This window comes from Perissodus microlepis, chromosome 9 (genome assembly GCF_051167445.1).
Source record: "Perissodus microlepis isolate ML-2025 ecotype Zambia chromosome 9, ASM5116744v1, whole genome shotgun sequence".
NCBI classification, from domain to species: domain Eukaryota; kingdom Metazoa; phylum Chordata; class Actinopteri; order Cichliformes; family Cichlidae; genus Perissodus; species Perissodus microlepis.
The window spans coordinates 27,928,901-27,946,913 of record NC_140469.1 but is presented as its reverse complement, the minus strand read 5'-3'; the positions used below and the strand labels follow the sequence as shown (position 1 = coordinate 27,946,913).

The window sequence follows — 18,013 nt, the reverse complement described above, 5'->3', positions numbered from 1 at the left end:
AATTGTGCAGGCAAAGTGTAAACTAAAAGACGCTGAGCATAATAACAAAGACAGATTTAACAGCTGCTCTGTTCACAACTTCTACTGCGTGACTGACAGCCTGGAGTTTGAAATCCGCTTCGTAACCGTGTCTCTTAACTGGTGCTATTTATGGTCCTTATACACACACAATACAGTAATATTACGTTGAAGCACAGTACGTATCACTCCGCGAGGCTCCTCGGCAGCCGTAATGCTCCGACAATCCATCAAGCGGTGCAGCTCCGTCGCTTACCAAAGTCGAACTAAAACATTTATTGACATATTGCTGAGCGCTGTGTACCACATAAAATCAGTTCGCGGTCATCAAGCACAAGCAGAATTCATACATAAGGCACACTGTCGATATTTGAGAGAATGAAAGGGTTTTAGGCCATGCAGGCTGCATGACGTTAGCGCGGTTAGCTCGTTAACACGTTGACGCCGTCCAGCCCCACGCAAGGGGCGATGCGCAGTAACTCGTTAACGGAGATTTGCCGTGTCCATCTTGTCGCTGCCTGCAGGTGAAGCGATGGGGGAGGAGGGGGAGTTGTGTTCAGTGAAGGAGAGGCGAGGTCGAGTAACGTTGCGTAGAGACAAAAGTGGACAAAGAGAGGCAAACTTGCGGCTCCACAACTATAATTATAACGTAACATAGACTATATCGATATAAAGGATGTTATCACATCTTATATCTCGTATAAAAGCCCTAATCTCAGGCACAGAAGCCCCACTCAGCTGTTGTTCATACCCATAGTCTTTGCAAGGCACCAAGGCCCAGCATAACATACTTAAGGATTATTTTAAATTGTGAGTCATGCAAAGCTACCCTAATCGAGTTTAAAATGGTAAATACGGAGAAGGATGCTTATCATTATTTACGCAAACCACAGTGACGTCTTCACATTGCTTGTTTATTATACTCCATTATTACTAATCACTAAAACCAGTCAAATCCCAGTTCTTGAAAAGTGGAAACAAGCATTGGTTAGACATTTGTGACCAATAAATGAGAAGAACTGTTGAGCTATAGGAACAATTACTTACATGCACTGATGATGTCAGTGTGAGAATCCAGAATTTTTCTCTGCAGGTTTTTTGTCCTACATAGATGATTTTTTTTGTGTATTTTACCCAAAGAGGTTTTTTAATTTTTCTCAAACAGATTTATTAACTCCTCGGGCATATTGCATATTTTGGTTCCTCCAAGACTCATCGGCTTTTACATGGACTGATCCCGTTAAATGTCGTCTCACCCCAGAGGTCCCTTCATAGGCAGGAAAAACGTTGCTTTGCGTGTCTGTTTCTGCCTTAATTTGACAGTTTAACCTTTTAATTAGGTAAGAGTGAGGAGCAGCAGAAACAGAGAGAGAGGTGTCACTACAGCTCAAACGCTGAATGGATTCAGTGTTGAACTGCAAATTGAGTCTAATTTTGAACAGTTAGTGTCATTTATTGAGCGAGGAGACCGAACATTTACTCGATTAAGCCACTTGAAGCAAAGACGAGCTTGTAGTTCGAGTTTTTTTCAGTGTGACTGCTTGTTTACAAGGTGCCAAGTATAATGAAAAGTTTGCAGAGCACAGTAATGCCATCAAACGGTTTATTATCCAGACTGTAGATACACTGATTGTGAAATTGCAGACCGATTCAGTGTTTTCTTTTTAATTTTTTAATATCATTTATTCCCAGAAATAAATATTATTTGGATATGGATCAATGGATCAATAAAACCAGGCACTCAAAAATGTAATTACAAGTCAATTTTCCTTGTCATTGTGTTACACAAGTACAATATGAAAACAAATTACATTAAATCAATCATTTGTGATGTGCTTTAAATTGACATCTTTTTAAAAACAAAATAGGCACAAGTGGAGTCACACACAAAGGGAAAATATTCATTTCTTCTACATGGACACAAATAAGTACAAATGAGACCAGACAGATCTGAGCTCAGGCTCAAAAATCAGGTTGGAAAATTCATGTCCAGGAAGTGCAAATCAATACATGAGTGACTGTTTCATAAACCGTGTTTGAGCGAGCGAACGATCAGTCCTGCAAAATTCAGTCAGACGACTCTGGTTTGAAGTAAGTGACTTATTGCAGCAGCAGAATACCGTCTGGCTGAGGAGGCTGCGAGCTCATTACCCCTCAGATATGTTACTGACTGAAATTAGGGAGTGACAAGTAAATGCATCTCTTAATAGAAGTAATGCATTATTAATAGACGCATCCCCTCTGATAATAGATTAGCCTTTTGTCAGAAAATGTATCTGCAATTATGATATATATGTGTAGTTCTCTGCCTCCTCTTTGTAACCATTTGTAGCCTTTGTCTGTGTTTCATATCCCGAGCTGAGTTTCTTTGGACTGTGGGAAACTGTGATGGACGCGTATCACTGTTTCCCCCTGGACATGATACTGTATTTCCACTGGTGGCATCTTAACCCACTGCTCCGACAGGGCGCCCTGGTTTTCTGCTTTTCTACCATTGTGGACGTGACGCTTGGCTGCTGCTACAACTGTGTGTATATTTAGACATATACTGTATAAATGTGTGTGTTTCTGTGTGTACCCGTGTTGCCCCTGGCTTTGCTGTGGACACACAAGTTGTAAAGCCAGAGGACGCCCCGCCATCCACACGGGTCCCTGCATGTGAGTGTGACAGCCCAAGGTCCCCAAAGCATGACGCATGCTTTAGTCCTCCTTTATGTGTGTGCATTTGTGTGTGTGTGTGTGTGTGTGTGTGTGTTTGAGTGTGCCTGCTGGAGGTAGATTTGGTTACCATGGTGGCTTTGTGGGTGGACTGGCTGTTTATGATTATGTGATAAGAAAGAGAGAGATCAAGTGAAAGCTGGATGTTAAGGAAAAGGACGGCAGAGCAGAGTCCAGCCAATAGAAAGATTGTGTGTAATGCAGAGCCAACAGTGATGCTGTGCATCTAGATGTTGCTGCAGTCAGTTGACAGGAGAAAAGGTTCTACATCCTCTTAATTATTTTTTAAGATTTTTTCTTCATTTAAGAGATGTAATTATGATTTCCCATCCAGGCACCCCTTTTCCATCAGCTCATAGTTCCTGATATATTGTTAAAGGTGCAGATCATCGAGATGAATGACCTAAAAGGAACCACCTGAGTCACTCATTTCTGGTCATACTGAAGAAAATATTAAGTTCGTCTTGTAAAATGTGGTTATTTCAAGTGTAAGAAAGGAGGATTATCCAGGATAGCCTCATTGGCTAATCATTCACAATCACAAGTATTCAACACCGAAATTGGGATGACAAAAAAATTTGGCTCGAGGCTTTCATGATGTTACCTGTCTAACAGGTGACATCTAGGTCGCCACATCTGTTCTTTTTTACTGCTTATGCGTAGTGTTGACTCAGTGTTAGCTTTTTGGCCATCGCTGTTTTTTGGTTTTGGTTTATTTGACCAAATTTAGACCAAAGAATGATCAGAATCAGCTTTATTGACTTTATTGAATGATACGTTATCAGGTAACATTAACTAATGCAGTCAGAAAACTGCACTGATTGCGTGCATGGTCTGCTAATCGGTGCTAGCCCTGACAGCACCCTCACCGCCATTGCTGTGACATTGGCATGACAGAGGAGCGTAGTCAGTAAATCACGCTCCATCCAGCACAGCGCCACAAGGCATTACCGATGTAGCTTATGTGCTGTGTGGGTGGTGTTAGTGCGTAGCAGACACATGTGTTTGTTTGCTCATTTCTATACCGGTTAGTGTTGCTTCGTCCATGCGATCCACTAGGACCACCTTAGGGCGATATTGCTTACCTCTGCTTCTCCAACTTCCTTTCTTTCTCTGACCACGCCCAGGATGTACTCGGTAGCTTGGAGATTGTTTGGGGGGTGTGAGTCGTGTAGCTGTTGGTAGCTGGTTAGTGTAGTAGCAACACTTCCATGATTGGAACGATAGATCGGGGTTTGAATCCTGACCAGCTCCTGCGTCTGGTAGGGGTCCTCACGCTAGCATTAGATGTGTATTTTAGGGTTTTATTTACTCCTATGACGAGTAATTTTGGATTTTGGACTGTAAACGTCTGGTTTTCTGCTGTGATTAAAAAAACAAAAGATAATTCTTGGTTTTTGAGCATTGATCAAGCCAAACAAACAACACAAACACACAAGATATTCTTTAGGAAATTGTAACTACTACTCGTTGTTTTATGGTTTTATTAAATCAAGTCATTAATTGAGACTGTTGGGACTTTTTTTGTTTTTTGTGACTGACATGATTATATTGTTGCAGAAAAAGTTGGTGGTAAAACATCCAGAAATCTGGAATGATGTGTTCTCTGCAGACGACATTACAGGTTTATGGTGAACTTGGTAAAATAAGTTTTCATGGTTCTCTCTCACTTGCTCTCCAATCTGCAGTCAGCCGCTATCGATCCTCTCTCAGCTGTGTGCCATTAAAACAGGTGAGTGTCGAGGAGCGGGGAAGAGAGGGAGCGGCGAGACGGAGGAAAGTAATTAGGCTGCCAATACAGACTGCTGCGACTCACACACACACACCTCACACAAACACACACCTCACAGACTCGAACATATGCGCTCCCCCTGGCAGGTATCATTAGCCCACTTCTCACATCTGATGCTCCAAATCCAAGATGGCCGTTTCAGGCCTTCTCTAGGAGAACCGTTGCTAGGCAACTCCCTCCCTGCTCTGCTGCGCTGCAAGTGGAAGATGGCGTCTCCCTATGGACCGCTCGTGTGTGTGAATTAGAGAGAGAAGAAACCAGGAATAAACAGAGAAAACACCTCAGTCAGATGTAACACACACACACACACACACACACACACACACACACACACCTATCTATCTATCTATCTATCTATCTATCTATCTATCTATCTATCAGCCACATTTCTCAAACACCTCCACCTCACAGTGCCACAGCTCTACAATAGTTCTCTGTTTTTTTCATGATTTTTTTAAAATTAGTTTGTGTGTTTATTAGAGAGTTAATTGGGTTTAATTTCAATTATGATTTCTTGCAGTGCACAGGAGAGGTGAAGAAAAGAGTGTAGGCAGGGTGGGGATGAGCGCCAGTGGTGATTTGATTCAACAAGAGTAAAAGGGAAGGTTTGCAAAATGGTAGTGAGACCTGCTATGAAGTAATGCCATTAGAACAGGTGAGTGCCAATAAAAAGACAGGAGGCTGAGCTGGAAGTGACAGAGTTGGCGATGCTGAGATTTTCGCTGGGAGTGAGCAGAATGGACAGGGTTAGAAATGAGAATGTCAGAGGAACAGTGCAGGTTTAGCGGTTTGGAGACAAAGTTGGAGAGGCTGGATGAGCATGGACACGTGCAGGTTCATGGATGTAGTGCAGGAGGATATGCAGAGGGTCGGTGTGACAGAGGACGAATGAAGAAGAATTTCATTTATGGCTTTTTCAACTTTTGATTTTTGCACTTCTCATAAAAGCCCAAATTCAAGCCAAGCTAATGGAAAGAGAGCCTTCAGATATTTCCTAGATGAAGGTGATTGCCATGCTATGGAAGGATGGTAATCATCTGCACAGTATCGTTTCAGTCAGTTTTATGGGTCTCAGTAGCTTCCAGTGTCCAGTTTTTATTCTGTTTCGATTCACTGCAATGTTTTAGTTAGCTGTAATAACCCTAGCTCATTGTCGTTCAAGCTAAATGTGATGCAGCTCATTTTGGAAGCATCCATGGACGGTATAAACTCATTGGGTTTTTAAAGCCTCAACGTTATCAGCCGGGTTGTCTCATTTGATTCTTTTTAGAGCCAGATTTGACCATATTTGCGTTAGAGGTCTCCTTGTCAACTAATTTACTGTTTTGTTTAAATGACTGAAAAAATGAGACTAGTTGAATACTCTAAAAATATTGAATAGAATTAATGTAGTTAAACACTGACCATACAAATATTGTGTGTGTATTTAAGAGCTATATGAAACTGTTAGTCACATTAATTGATAATAAAGTCCTATTTAAGTGTTACTGAAATATAACATGCAATTGGATATGTACAGTTGCTTGACAAAAAAGCTTTATTCTCCATCTGGTTGGTCAGTAGTTGCTAGTGGTTACAGCTTTTTGGTCACAAAAAGGCATATGGTACTCGAGAGAAAAACTCCTTCCAGTTGCTTTGGTTGCAAACACGTTGCTGCAGTCACCCATAGTTTGAATGGAAGACATAGACTTGTCTTCAAAGGTGTAGCACCCTCTCTGTGACCAAATTCACCTAGCAACAGCCTGCAACCTCTGGCAACCATTTGGAGAGTAAAGCTTTTTTTATAGTAAGTATACGTTACCAGGAGATTGTCTCTAGAGCCATATTTCTGAGGCCTTACAGTGAAGAGTATAGCTAGTGTTAGCAGAGCACCAGTAGCAGGTCTTGCAGGCTAGAAACTTCTTGGATTGTCTGTATGTTACTGCAGTCTGTATAATTTATTTCCATTAAAAATAGGACCGTAAAGCCTTTTGTAGACTAAATGCTCCGTTTCTGAAAATCTCCTGGTGCGATTTGAATCTACAGGATGATAGAAAAATACACGTGTTGGAGATCCGGTATATTTGCACGGTCACTCTGAACATCCTGATGAAGTCCATACGATGGAAATATATCACTGACCCTTTATAGGGGAGAATTTTGACCATCGAGAGCCACTTACTTACACTCACACATTTCACTGCAGTTAACAATATTTCCTGGCTTGTATGAGAGGGTCTGACTGCACCAACACTGGACATAGAAACAGCGTCCCGTTTGGCAGCCTGCCTTAAAACCATCTTGGCTGCTGTCATGATGTTTGCAGGGTTGTTTTTTAAGAAATGGATAAAGCTGTTGGAAATGGATTAGTAGCCAGCGTGAGCTCACTGGACCTGATTTATGGTCCTTCAGAGACTTTCTTGGAAATATATTGTTTAGGCAGCACACCATAATAAGGTTCTCTCTCTAGGAAGTGATTTTTATGGAAACTGGATTCACTACACTTCCACTGTTTGTTTGTAGCAATAAGTTGTTTGTATTCATAGACGCACAATCACATCTGTGCCCTGAAGTCACGCACTGCAAAAAAAAAAATCTGTGTGCAAACAGCTGAGCTCATCTTTTGGTAAATTGAGTAGCAGTCTCCACTCAGGTGTGATAAATTCACTTTTTACAGAAACAGCAGCTTGAAATAAAGCAGAAGACTGCAGATAAAACTAGTGAAGCAAGATTTCTGAAAAAGCCGAGCGTCTTCTCTCCTGGCAGGTCTACGATTCTCACTTTTTACAACAGAAATATGTTGGACTCTTTGGTATCACATAGATCTGACAGTGTAGATGCGTTTGTGCTCAGATAAACAGGAAGCCTGGTGATATACTACATTTTTCTAGCTGTCAGAAAGCCCAACAAAAAGACCAAAAATCAGCAGTGATTTATCGTCTGTGTATCCAAAACCCGTGCGCTCCATTGTTGGTCTGAAAACACATCAGCGAGCCACAGCGGTGCGCAGGGGGACATTTCCTTTCACTCCCATAAACACAGTGTAGTTCACTTTCACTGTTTGGACCATCCTGGTGCTCCACTCTGTCCTCGAAATGTTTATGAAAGCTTTGCTTAAAAAACAAAGCTGGGATGTTTTATGGATGTCTTGGTGTGTTTGAGCTCTAAATGTTATTGTATTATTGTATTTCTGGTTCTTTTATTAATTGCTTTATTCTTCTGGTGTTGCTGTGTTTACTGGGTTTCGGTAGTTTTGTATTTCCCAGGGTGCTTTTATTTGCCTCAGTATTTTCCTTTGGGTTCCTCCCTCTGTCCTCTCTCTCTGGTGGTGCGTCTGCTTGATCCCTTCATGTTATTGTGAAGTCTTCTTGTTTCAATGTTTTTGTCTTTGTGTTATTGTGTCCCCTTTTGTCCATGCTGACCGGTGTTTTGTGCTTGCTCTGGTTCTGTTTGTTCTTCGTGCACTTCAAGCTCTGGAGTCTTTTTCATTTGGATATTTTCATTCCCAGTTTGGACTTCCTGCTGTGCTGCTTCCACTGAGGGAAGTCTGAGAGTAGAGCCACTGGACTGCTTGCAAAGTGTGAACATTTCAGAGAAGGATGACACTTTACTACTATTAATACTACTTCTCTATATTTCTACTAAGAAGAAATCAAGACGTTTAAGATAAAGAGCCAAAAAGGACGTTTTTGAGTTAAGACTTGGTAACGACAGTCGTTTGATAGAAAGTGGAACAACATGAGACACATTGTTGGAATGTTTTTACATATGAGTGTTTTCACAAATAGCTTTTACTTCTATAAACTTTAAGAAAGGAGTTTTTGATTGATTTTCCTGCCCCGGCCCGCTGCTGATCAGAGGGGACTAAGAGTTGCCCGTGGACTAAAAAGTGGTTGAAATGTTGAATTTAGGCTCTCGCTTAGTCATCGTCTCTTGAGCTATACTTGTCTTTAGAGCCATGGCTCTAAAGACAAGTATGTTTGATGTGTACTTGATAGCAAAATAAACTTATTAAAGTAATCATTATTTGCCAATTTTTTAAATATTTGATTTAACTTTACTCTTAGCTGAGTTTGTCTCTTTTCTGTTCTCAGTCGCTCATTTTTTTATTCTCTTGGCTCTCTTGATGTCATAGAGAGGGGAGATGGAGATGAGCAGAATTGATGCTTAAAAAAAGAAACTAAACAAAAACCTGAATGTTGTATAAAAATCTTTTATATAGAGACAGAAAAGCTACGTCATTGGTTGATTTTGATGTTTTTCATGACATTTGATGACTTTAAAGGCATCTGCTGCGGTGTAACACTTTCACTTGTCTCAGAGCGACTGATATTGTTGCCTCCCGGCGTCCTTTTGTCTTTGGATTTGATTTGTCTCCCGTCTCCGTGGCAATCAAACAACAATCAATAATTAGCGAACTGGTGTGAGCCAGTTTAACAGCATTTAATTGGGACAAACAAGGAAGTATTAGCACATATTAGCCCTGCAGCGAGGACCGTGGGGTGCTGTGATTGATCAGCGGCCGTGTTGGTTTTGCTGGGGGTGGGGGGTCGCCTAGGCAGCCACGACCTCCCTTAGGGACTGTAATGAATTTCTGCATCGCTGCCTCTCCACGCTGACCTCTGCCTGTCCGTCCATTAGTCTCTGCTGCTGTCACTAATCCACACTAATACTCATACTCGGTCTTAAAATCATCATGTAGTCACATAACAGGAGTACTGATGGCGTCATTTCACTTGTCATGTAGTTTATATGAAGAGATATGTTACCTACAGCTATACTATATGTTTTTCCTCTGGTGGTCAGCTATTCATGCACGCGTGACTGATCTGTGTACAGTCGATCGAGCTGAATTTTTGACAGAAATCAATGAATTTTCTACTATTTCTGAGTCTTTTATAAAGAAAAAGCTACATTTATTCGAACTGAATTACTAATACCTCAGATGACTCTCATGGTGGGAGTGCAGGAAGGAAAAGATCATGCCTGTTGACGGTCACTGTGTATACAAAGACTGTTGGGTGAGGTGCTTCCTGAATCAGATGTGATTCAATGAGCAGCTTCTTCTAGTTGCTTTCTATGGCCTTGGGTGATGTTTTGGACATGTAGTGTACAAATGATAGCACTAAGTGTATTTACTCGTGTTCCCTGCTGGACAGGAGTCCAAAAGCCAAGATGAAATTTCCTTCCCCAGTCATCCATCACGGGTCTCTCCAGCTTTGTTTCTGGTCTTTCAGGTTTTCATTTGGGACCCTTTATCTCCAGAAATATAAAAGTGACACCCAAGACAGAGGCTCCTCCTGCTGTGGTGCTTAAACCCGACATGAATGTCAAGCATTGATGTTCTGATGTCAGAAAGCGAACAAGACCTTGGTGCGCTGCAGAACAAAACAAAGAATTGTGCCACATAACATTATAACGATGATCAGATTATCATACGACCTTGAAAGCTTCTGTATGCATTGGGGAAAAAACATCATGTAGCATTTGACTGTTGAACTGCAGAGTCTGTGCAGTGCATAACATTATTCCCGTTCTCATATTCATCATCTCCATTATTCATTTCATGTTGTTTTATTTATGTTTATGTTCTTAATTAACAGTCGGACAGAAGCATTAAAAGACTGAGAGACAGAGGAGGCTGGGTGACATGAGACCAATGAGGCTGCACCATCTTATTTAAAGTGGACCTGTTACGCTTTTCCTTACTCTCTGTGCTGTAGCTATGCTGTCACAGTGGTAGAGGTTTTAAACATGGCTGAAAAACTACTGCCTACTAAATACTGAGGTCAGTGCATGCACAGGTAATCCCAATAAAGCACCATCTCAGGAGTTTTGGTAACACTTTATCATAACTGTCATTAATAAACAGTAAATTGTTAAATAGCTATGTGAAATTTAGTATATAGCTATTGGGGTGTTAACAAACAATTAGATTATCCTGTAACTCCTATTATTTTATAATAACTGGTGTTATTATTGTGTCATAAAAAGTTGCTGGCACCTCAGACACAAGGACAAGGTTTGTGTAAATGTTGGCCCTTTTGCTCATATGGCCACAACAGTGAGACAGATCATCCCTCACACAGCTTCAGATTCCACCTGTGTCCGACTTCCTGCCCACTCCTGTGAAAAACAGACCTGATGCCATTTAAACAGAGAGCCATTTCTGGGACCCTCTCCTTGCCTTGAGAGGATGTGATCAACTCTCATGCAGCCACGCCCAGTGTATTCTCTTTGTGAAACAGACTGTAATAGGTTGTAATTGTATCTAGCATGGCCACAATGCCAATGTTTATGTATACGCTCCAAGCCCAACATGAACAGCTCAGATCAAAGCAGACACACTGCAACGCATGTGTAACGACACACATATTGCTCTTTACTGTCATAACATCCAATCCACAGTCTTGTCTAACAGCCTGACAGCTAGCATAAATGAATATAAAGCAGTGAAAATAAAACCACCATCTCCAGGTAACAGTCTTGTTATTTATCCAGCTGCTAAACTACCTATTCACTTGTTCAACTGAAAAGACAGCCAAATTAATTCATTATATATGCATTATCCAGTATGAATTATTTAAAAAGATTTATAAATATCAGATACAACTTTACAATAATGGAAATTCCATGTGAGGATTAATAAACTATCAAATTTCTAGTTATTCACAACTGTTACAATAAAGTGTTACCACCATTATGATGTCAGCAAAAGCAGATTTCCTTATATGGTCATGTTAGGCACCCAGCTCGAGTACAGAAGCCCCACCCACCTGCTTTTCAAAATGTCTCTTTACGAGGGGCAGCCAATGAAATGAGAAGAAAACTGTATCAACAGGAGGGGAACAGCTTATTTCATACACTGAAGACGGCTGCAATAAGGCCCAGTACTGTGAATCAGGGTTTAAAACAAAGAGTGGGAAATCAGCATAATAGGTCCTCTTTAAAGAAAAACAAAAACAGTATAAGCAACCAAAACGTGTTTGATGGACACAATTTCTGGGGGAAAAAAAGATGAAGGGAAACACCCACGCACCCTCCGCTGGCTCTCTCATTCTTTATCTATCTCTATCTGTTCGCAGGGGACATCACTCAGAAGGGTTATGAGAAGAAGAGGTCCAAGCTGATCAGGGCATATGTTCCACATGCTGGAGGTAATTTAGCAACCTCTGACTCCCCCACACACTCCCCACGCCGCGAAAATATTCCCATACCGCTAGTAGAGAATCGATCCAGTATCATGACAAATACAGTGGCAATGATACTGTACTCGACTCTATCGATTCAGTCTTCAGCCGCCGCCATTAGTGAATGTAGGTTAGGACTCCCTAGAGCTCAGCTTGGGCCTGCTCCTCTTTATCTGAACGTGCTGTAGTCGCTGTCTTCAAACACACACACACGCACAAACACGCCCTACAGGCTCTCCTGCAGCTAAAACACACACACACATATGTGTCACGCAATCTGGTTTATCCTTATCGTATATCGGATGATTTAGCAATAACGGCTCACTGGATACTGAGGGATGTTCTATCAGAGAGCAGAGAAGCAACTACCACATTTTTCGAATAATTTTTTTTTTTACCTTCTTTTTCTTTATCAATTCTTTCATTTTAAGATGCCAGAAAAATCACATTTTTCTGCTGAGTCAGATCATCTCCATGTTTATTTTTCTTTGTTGGCCCTCCTATCTTTTGCTTTTGTCAAATGTATTTGTGCACGTGTGTGTATGTCTGTCTCTCTATATATGTATGCATCTGTCGCTGCTTGTCTGCTTGCCTCTGTAGGTATGGAGGGGCCAATGTCTCACCGGGCCCCCCTCGGCCCTCCCTCTGCAGCCCGTTTCCACCGACGGAGAACCTCCGGCACCAGAGACGAGCGCTACAGATCAGGTACGGAAACTACAGCTGCATAAACACCACCAGCGGATCACTGAGACTTCTTATATAGTGTCCATATTCACCTCCTCTTCATTTTCTCTCATATTTCCTCTTCCAGCAGTGGATACTCGTATTAAACAAGGTGAAAGCTTCAGATATAATGAAATCAGCGTATGTACAAGTAATCCCTGTGAGCCTAGTTCAGTATTCTTAGTATAAGATGAAGAAGGATTGTGTAGTATGCAAAGCTACTATAGCAGAGGCCAAGAATAAAAATACAGAGCTGGTAATGAACAGAATACGTTCCACTTTAAATGCATTAAGAAAAAATGAATTCATAAAGCAGTGTAACCATGTTACTGCACACACTTGGCATTCAGTACTTATGATTAGAAAAACAGAAGTATATCAGATCGCGCTGCTGGCACTGTGGTAGTTAAAATGAACTTGTTGCTCTTTACTGTGAATTGAAGGATGATTACAGTCTGGCTTTATTCATGTGTGAACTGTAATTTTCAGTTAATACATTACAGGGACTTGCAGTGTAATCAAAATGGATGGGACTTCAGCGGGTTTGTTTGTTGGAAAAGACATAGATGGAGGGGACAGTGCACTTTTTCTGCAGTGCCATCCTTCTTTTTGTTTTCCACTTGCATGTTTTAGGAAAACTTTCTCCCTCCTCCTTTGCATGAATGAGCCTGTTTACCTGTCTCTCTCTCTCTCACTCAGACGTCCACACTGAGGCGGTGCAGGCTGTGTTGGCGCGACACGTTGAGAGGAAGGTGGCGGTGCCCATGCCCTCCAAGAGACGCTCGCTGGTGGTGCAGACCTCCATGGATGCATACACGCCTCCAGGTGACGACACACAGACTGAGACACACACCTGTATTTGTCCTCCATGTATTTTTCTGATTGAGATGTGATCAAATGAGACAACATATACTTGTGACGGTGGATTAAAACATTAAAACTGCAAGCTATAACAAAATACGTCAATAAAGTAGAAATAAAATATGACAAACTAGAAAAAAAAACAAAGTAAAATATAATAAGGGAGCTCAGTAATTTAACTTATAAACAGAATGTGTGAAAGTGGCTTCGTAAAGTTACACGACTTAACAATATTGAACTAAGAATAGCTCAGTGGTTCAGTTTAACAGGTCATGTGATCTTCTGATGTGCACTTTTGAGCAGGAGATTAGAAGCAGCCAAGCGTTGGATTGTTTTTTCATGTCTTTAAAATAGTATTTAGTTTAAATAAAAAAGTACCCAGAAGGTCCACACACTCATACACACACTCATACACACACATGCTGTGGTTATCTCCGCTGAAATGGGTTGCACTAAGCCGAAAATTTGACCCCGGAGAGGCAGGCCCGAGCCCAGACGGGATTATGTTGTAATGCCGTGTCTCTGCTTTCTCAGACGTTTTCCATTCTGACAGAAACACACTCATCTCTCCAAAAAACTGCAAACATGCACATTTCCTGAGGCACTGATGGTTTTACAGTGAAAACAAACCACAGACAGATGTAACGTTGCACGCAGTCAGCTACTGTAAATGCGATCTGCCATCAGAAAAAGGAAAAACACCGATTAGTAGCTGACTATTCTGCGTATTTGCAACTGCAAAAAACGTGGACGAAGGGGGAAAGTCGGAGCTGACCTTTACCTCAAATATGAGCTCATTAGATTGAACATAATTGGAGTTGACGGTATAATTTTGCTGCTGATTGGATTTTAATGGAGGAAATGTAATAACTTTGTTCACTGCCAATTTGCTTTTTAACCTTTGAGAAAATTCTTAAGCGATCCCGACATCACCCCAAAGGCTCGTCTTACTCATGAGCCTCAGTGGTCGACACGGGACACTTACTTGCTTCCTGTTATAGGAAAGTCAGAGCGGAAACTGAATCCCCATGTTATGTTTACTGCTCCTCCATGTTCACACAATGAACTCGTTTAAAGGAGTAAATTCAGCCTTTTTCCTAAAGTGCAGCCCAAAGCCAGTTTTACCTAAATTGGTTCTCGTGGTTGTTACTACCTTAGCTGACTAATTATTGACATTTTCAGCTCTAGAGCCTGCTGTGTCGCCCAAAGCTCATCAAACTTCAGTGGTGAACAGAATTAATCATGGTCTCCAGGCTTTTTCTGAACCATTGTAATACTGACTGGAGACAATTGTCTTAAAAACACTCAATTCAGATCTGTTTCTTATTACCAGGCTCAGATGTGGATCAGTAGTCGTGGATTAAATGCCACGCTGGGTATAAATGAAGGGATGTGGGGTGGCACAGGAGTGGGACCTCAAACAAGGGAGGCGAGCAAGCCCACAGGAAATCAGAATGTTTGATCAGAAATAAATCCAGCGTAGAAAATTGGTGTAAAACACGATTTTCAGGCGCATGTGCAGCCACACGGGTTAGGTGAAAAATAATATGCATCAAGAGATTTGTATGCTTCTAGTTTTTCTTTTGCATAAATAGATATATATAGATATATTCTATTTATCCAAAGAGTCGGAAAATTACTGTGTAAAAACAGCCAAAGCATGAAAAACAACCCAGCTCAAAATGACCTTAATGTGACCCAAAAAGGAGCTTGGTGAAATGGAAAAAAGTGCAGGGCTCATTGTATCAAGACCTAAATATAAATACAGGAAGAAGACAAAGTGCCTGCTGGTTCAGTAAATGTTGTATGAGGTGGTTTGGGGTATCCATTTATTAACCATAGTCTTTCTTCACAAGCACAGTTATGTGGATTATCTCTGTGTTAGCTGAATTCAAACTGAATGATGAAAAAAAATTCCCTTGGCGAGTAATATAGACACATTCCACAGCTGCAGTTCAATAATCAGGGCAGAAAAACATGACTTCACAGGAAAACGTCCAGGATTACATCACTTCGAATAACAAAAACAGTGCAATTGCTCTACTTAGGTTAACATCCCGCGCTCACTGTGTTCCCTCTGGGTCTCGATTAGCTCTGAGCTCATCGTTGTCCAAATACATTCCCCATGATTATCGCTGGAACCTACTGTTTGTATTTCCCCCTCTTCGTTCTGAAGCCCTGCTAACTTCTCCGTAACTCACACATCTCGTAGTGTCATCAGCTAGTGTCATGAAGAATGTAATATCAAGAAAAACCACAAACAGACATGCAAAACTAAAAAAGTAGCAATTTCACCTTTGCATAAAACACATTGAGCAAAAACAACTTTATTACGTTATTTCTTTACATTTAGCAGCACAAAACTGATGTAACACAACCTGTCCACTTTGGTCAGAGCTATTTCAAATCCCATAAACAAATGAGTTAACCAGTTTCTTGCTAAGAAGAATTTTAATACCATTCTCATTCAAGCACTTAGTTAGGGGACGTTAGATTAGCGTAACAATAAGAAAGTGAGCCTCTAATTCACTAAATAAGATGTTTTATCTGATTATTTCTGTAGAAAAACAAAGAACCAAAAAGGATCTGAGCTGGGACATTAACACAAACCTTTATCTTTTTCTCTTGAGCTAAATTGGATGCCGAGCTAATCTAGCAAACAAATGGCTGTGGCGTCGTAGCAGTGTTTATCATTTCATTTAATTGGAAGAAGCTAGTCTCCCAAACTGCTGAATTGTTTATTAATATTGTTTAAAGGTCTTATTTTGTGTTAGCACTCGTTTCAGTTCCTGCTTATTTATTATTGTTACTTTTATGCTGTGAAAGTTCTGTTATTAACATATAATGGCGGCTACTGACCCTCACTAGGCCTGTCCCCCCTGTGCTCAGACTCCTCGTCGGGCTCAGAGGAGGAGGCGGGGCCAGGTGACGACATGTCGGGCATGGAGCACTGGATGAGCCGTCCTTCCCAGCTAGGCCCCGCCCACCTAGGCTCCACCTCCTCCTCGTCCTCGTCCACGCAGAGCGGAGGCAGCGGTAATGCCGGACGGCTAGCCGACTCGCTGGCGCACATGCACATCTCGCACCTGGCGCACACGCACCTGGCGCACCTGGGCCAGTCGCACCACCAGCAGAGCCACCTGTCACAGTCGCACCACGGTAAGACTTCAGTCCTCTCGTGCATTTTTCCTAATACAGCTCCAGCATTTTAAATTTTCACCTGTGTCTTTTAATAAAGGTGATTCCTAAAATGAGGAAATTCATATCATTTTTATTATAGTCTAACCCAATGATTATTACTGATAAAGCATTTGGTCTACAAAGAGTGAAAACAAGGTAAAAGAGATCAAAGGAGTCAGTTTTTATTTTCTGACACAACGGAGGTTGTAACAAGGAGGACTAGAATTTTGTTGGTCTTGCAGTACCGTTATGGCCCAATAGGAGTGCAGTCCAAGAGTCTTTGCAGTAATTCACAGTATTTGACTGTGATACAGCTGTTTATTGCTCCTTTAGGTATTGGCCACCTGTCTCTGAAGAGGAAGGGAGCTCTTAGTATAGCAGAGAACGGCGGCTCTCTGCGACGGTCCTGTGAGTTTGGCTCCGACATGCTGTGGCCTCCGCCGCTGGAGTCAGAGGGTAGGTTTCACCTTTTTCAGAGTCTCTGAAGACTGCAGAATGCCTGCAGAATGCCTTAGTGAGTATAAACAATCAAAATAATGCAGCCTTTAATCACCATTCATGATAAGACATGATAGGTGGTAACCCCAACCTTGAGTTTGGAGAAAGGCAGAATGTGTGATGTGAACAGTTTGACTTGGGGGAACTGTTTAAGTAAAGGTTAGGGTTACATTTAGAGTTGGAGTCACCACGGATGGCCGAATAGACCTCAGCAGGTTAAGAGAACAAATGTCAGCTATTCCCAAAACAGTATGTGGACATTAAATCGTTTTCTTATCAATTTCTGTTTTTAAAACCTTTGAAAATGCACTAAATCACTCCATAAAATGTGGAAGGAGACTGTGAGGTATTGCCTCAAGTCGAATTGATGCTGAGGTGCAATTTTGTGTAATACCAGTGAGTCAATGCAACTTCTCTCTAGAAAATAGGTTTGGCTGAAAAGAAATATATAAAGCTAAACAGCTGCATATCTTGAAAAAGACTGCACACATGTGCTGGTAAAATGCTGCCCCCTGGTGGTAAAAGGTTTAGTTCAATTCTGTACAGGATAGCTACAAAGTGCACCTTTAATATGACCAAAAACGTCTGTTGTTATTGATGTTTGGAGAAGAAGTTTTCCGTTGAAAGCTTTACACTTGTGTACGCAGCAAGTGATGTTTTGAAGCGCAGCTATTCCAGACCCTGCTGACTCCTGTGTTTGTCAGGGCTGTGACCCAAATTAGCAGTGAAACAAGATGACCATCAGAACGTGTCTAATTGCCCGTGGACTCTATAACACACGGCACTTGACAAACAGAGCAGTGATAAAGGTGAACAGTGAGTCACCGCTGTCTGTTTCAGCTCTCTCTCTCTCCATCTGCCTCACAGAGAACCACTCGGCCCCGCCGGACGTGACGGGATACTCGTCGGACTCGTCCCACTCCCACACTGAGCGTCACCACATGGCCAATATGGGAACCATTGCCAGGAACACGCAGAAATACGGCAACGCGGAGCGCATGGAGACAGGCGATGGTAGGAGTCACTGCCAACGTCACACCTTTAGCCAGCTCCC

The 18,013-nt window shown here is 41.7% G+C and overlaps 1 protein-coding gene across 3 annotated transcripts in view; it reads left to right on the top strand.

Annotated features, from left to right (window-relative positions):
* The window catches only part of LOC146380674 (disco-interacting protein 2 homolog C-like), a 71,836-nt gene that overhangs the window by 10,116 nt on the left and 43,707 nt on the right, over positions 1-18,013 (top strand). Inside the window, exons 2-7 of one of the 3 annotated variants that reach the window (XM_084939978.1) lie at positions 11,593-11,664; positions 12,298-12,402; positions 13,120-13,245; positions 16,171-16,440; positions 16,795-16,917; positions 17,827-17,973. In XM_084939978.1, the coding sequence (XP_084796104.1) occupies positions 11,593-11,664; positions 12,298-12,402; positions 13,120-13,245; positions 16,171-16,440; positions 16,795-16,917; positions 17,827-17,973 (843 nt within the window). Of the gene's footprint in view, positions 1-11,592; positions 11,665-12,297; positions 12,403-13,119; positions 13,246-16,149; positions 16,441-16,794; positions 16,918-17,826; positions 17,974-18,013 lie in introns of all 3 variants that reach the window. The other 2 variants (XM_084939977.1, XM_084939979.1) reach the window with 2 other exon arrangements.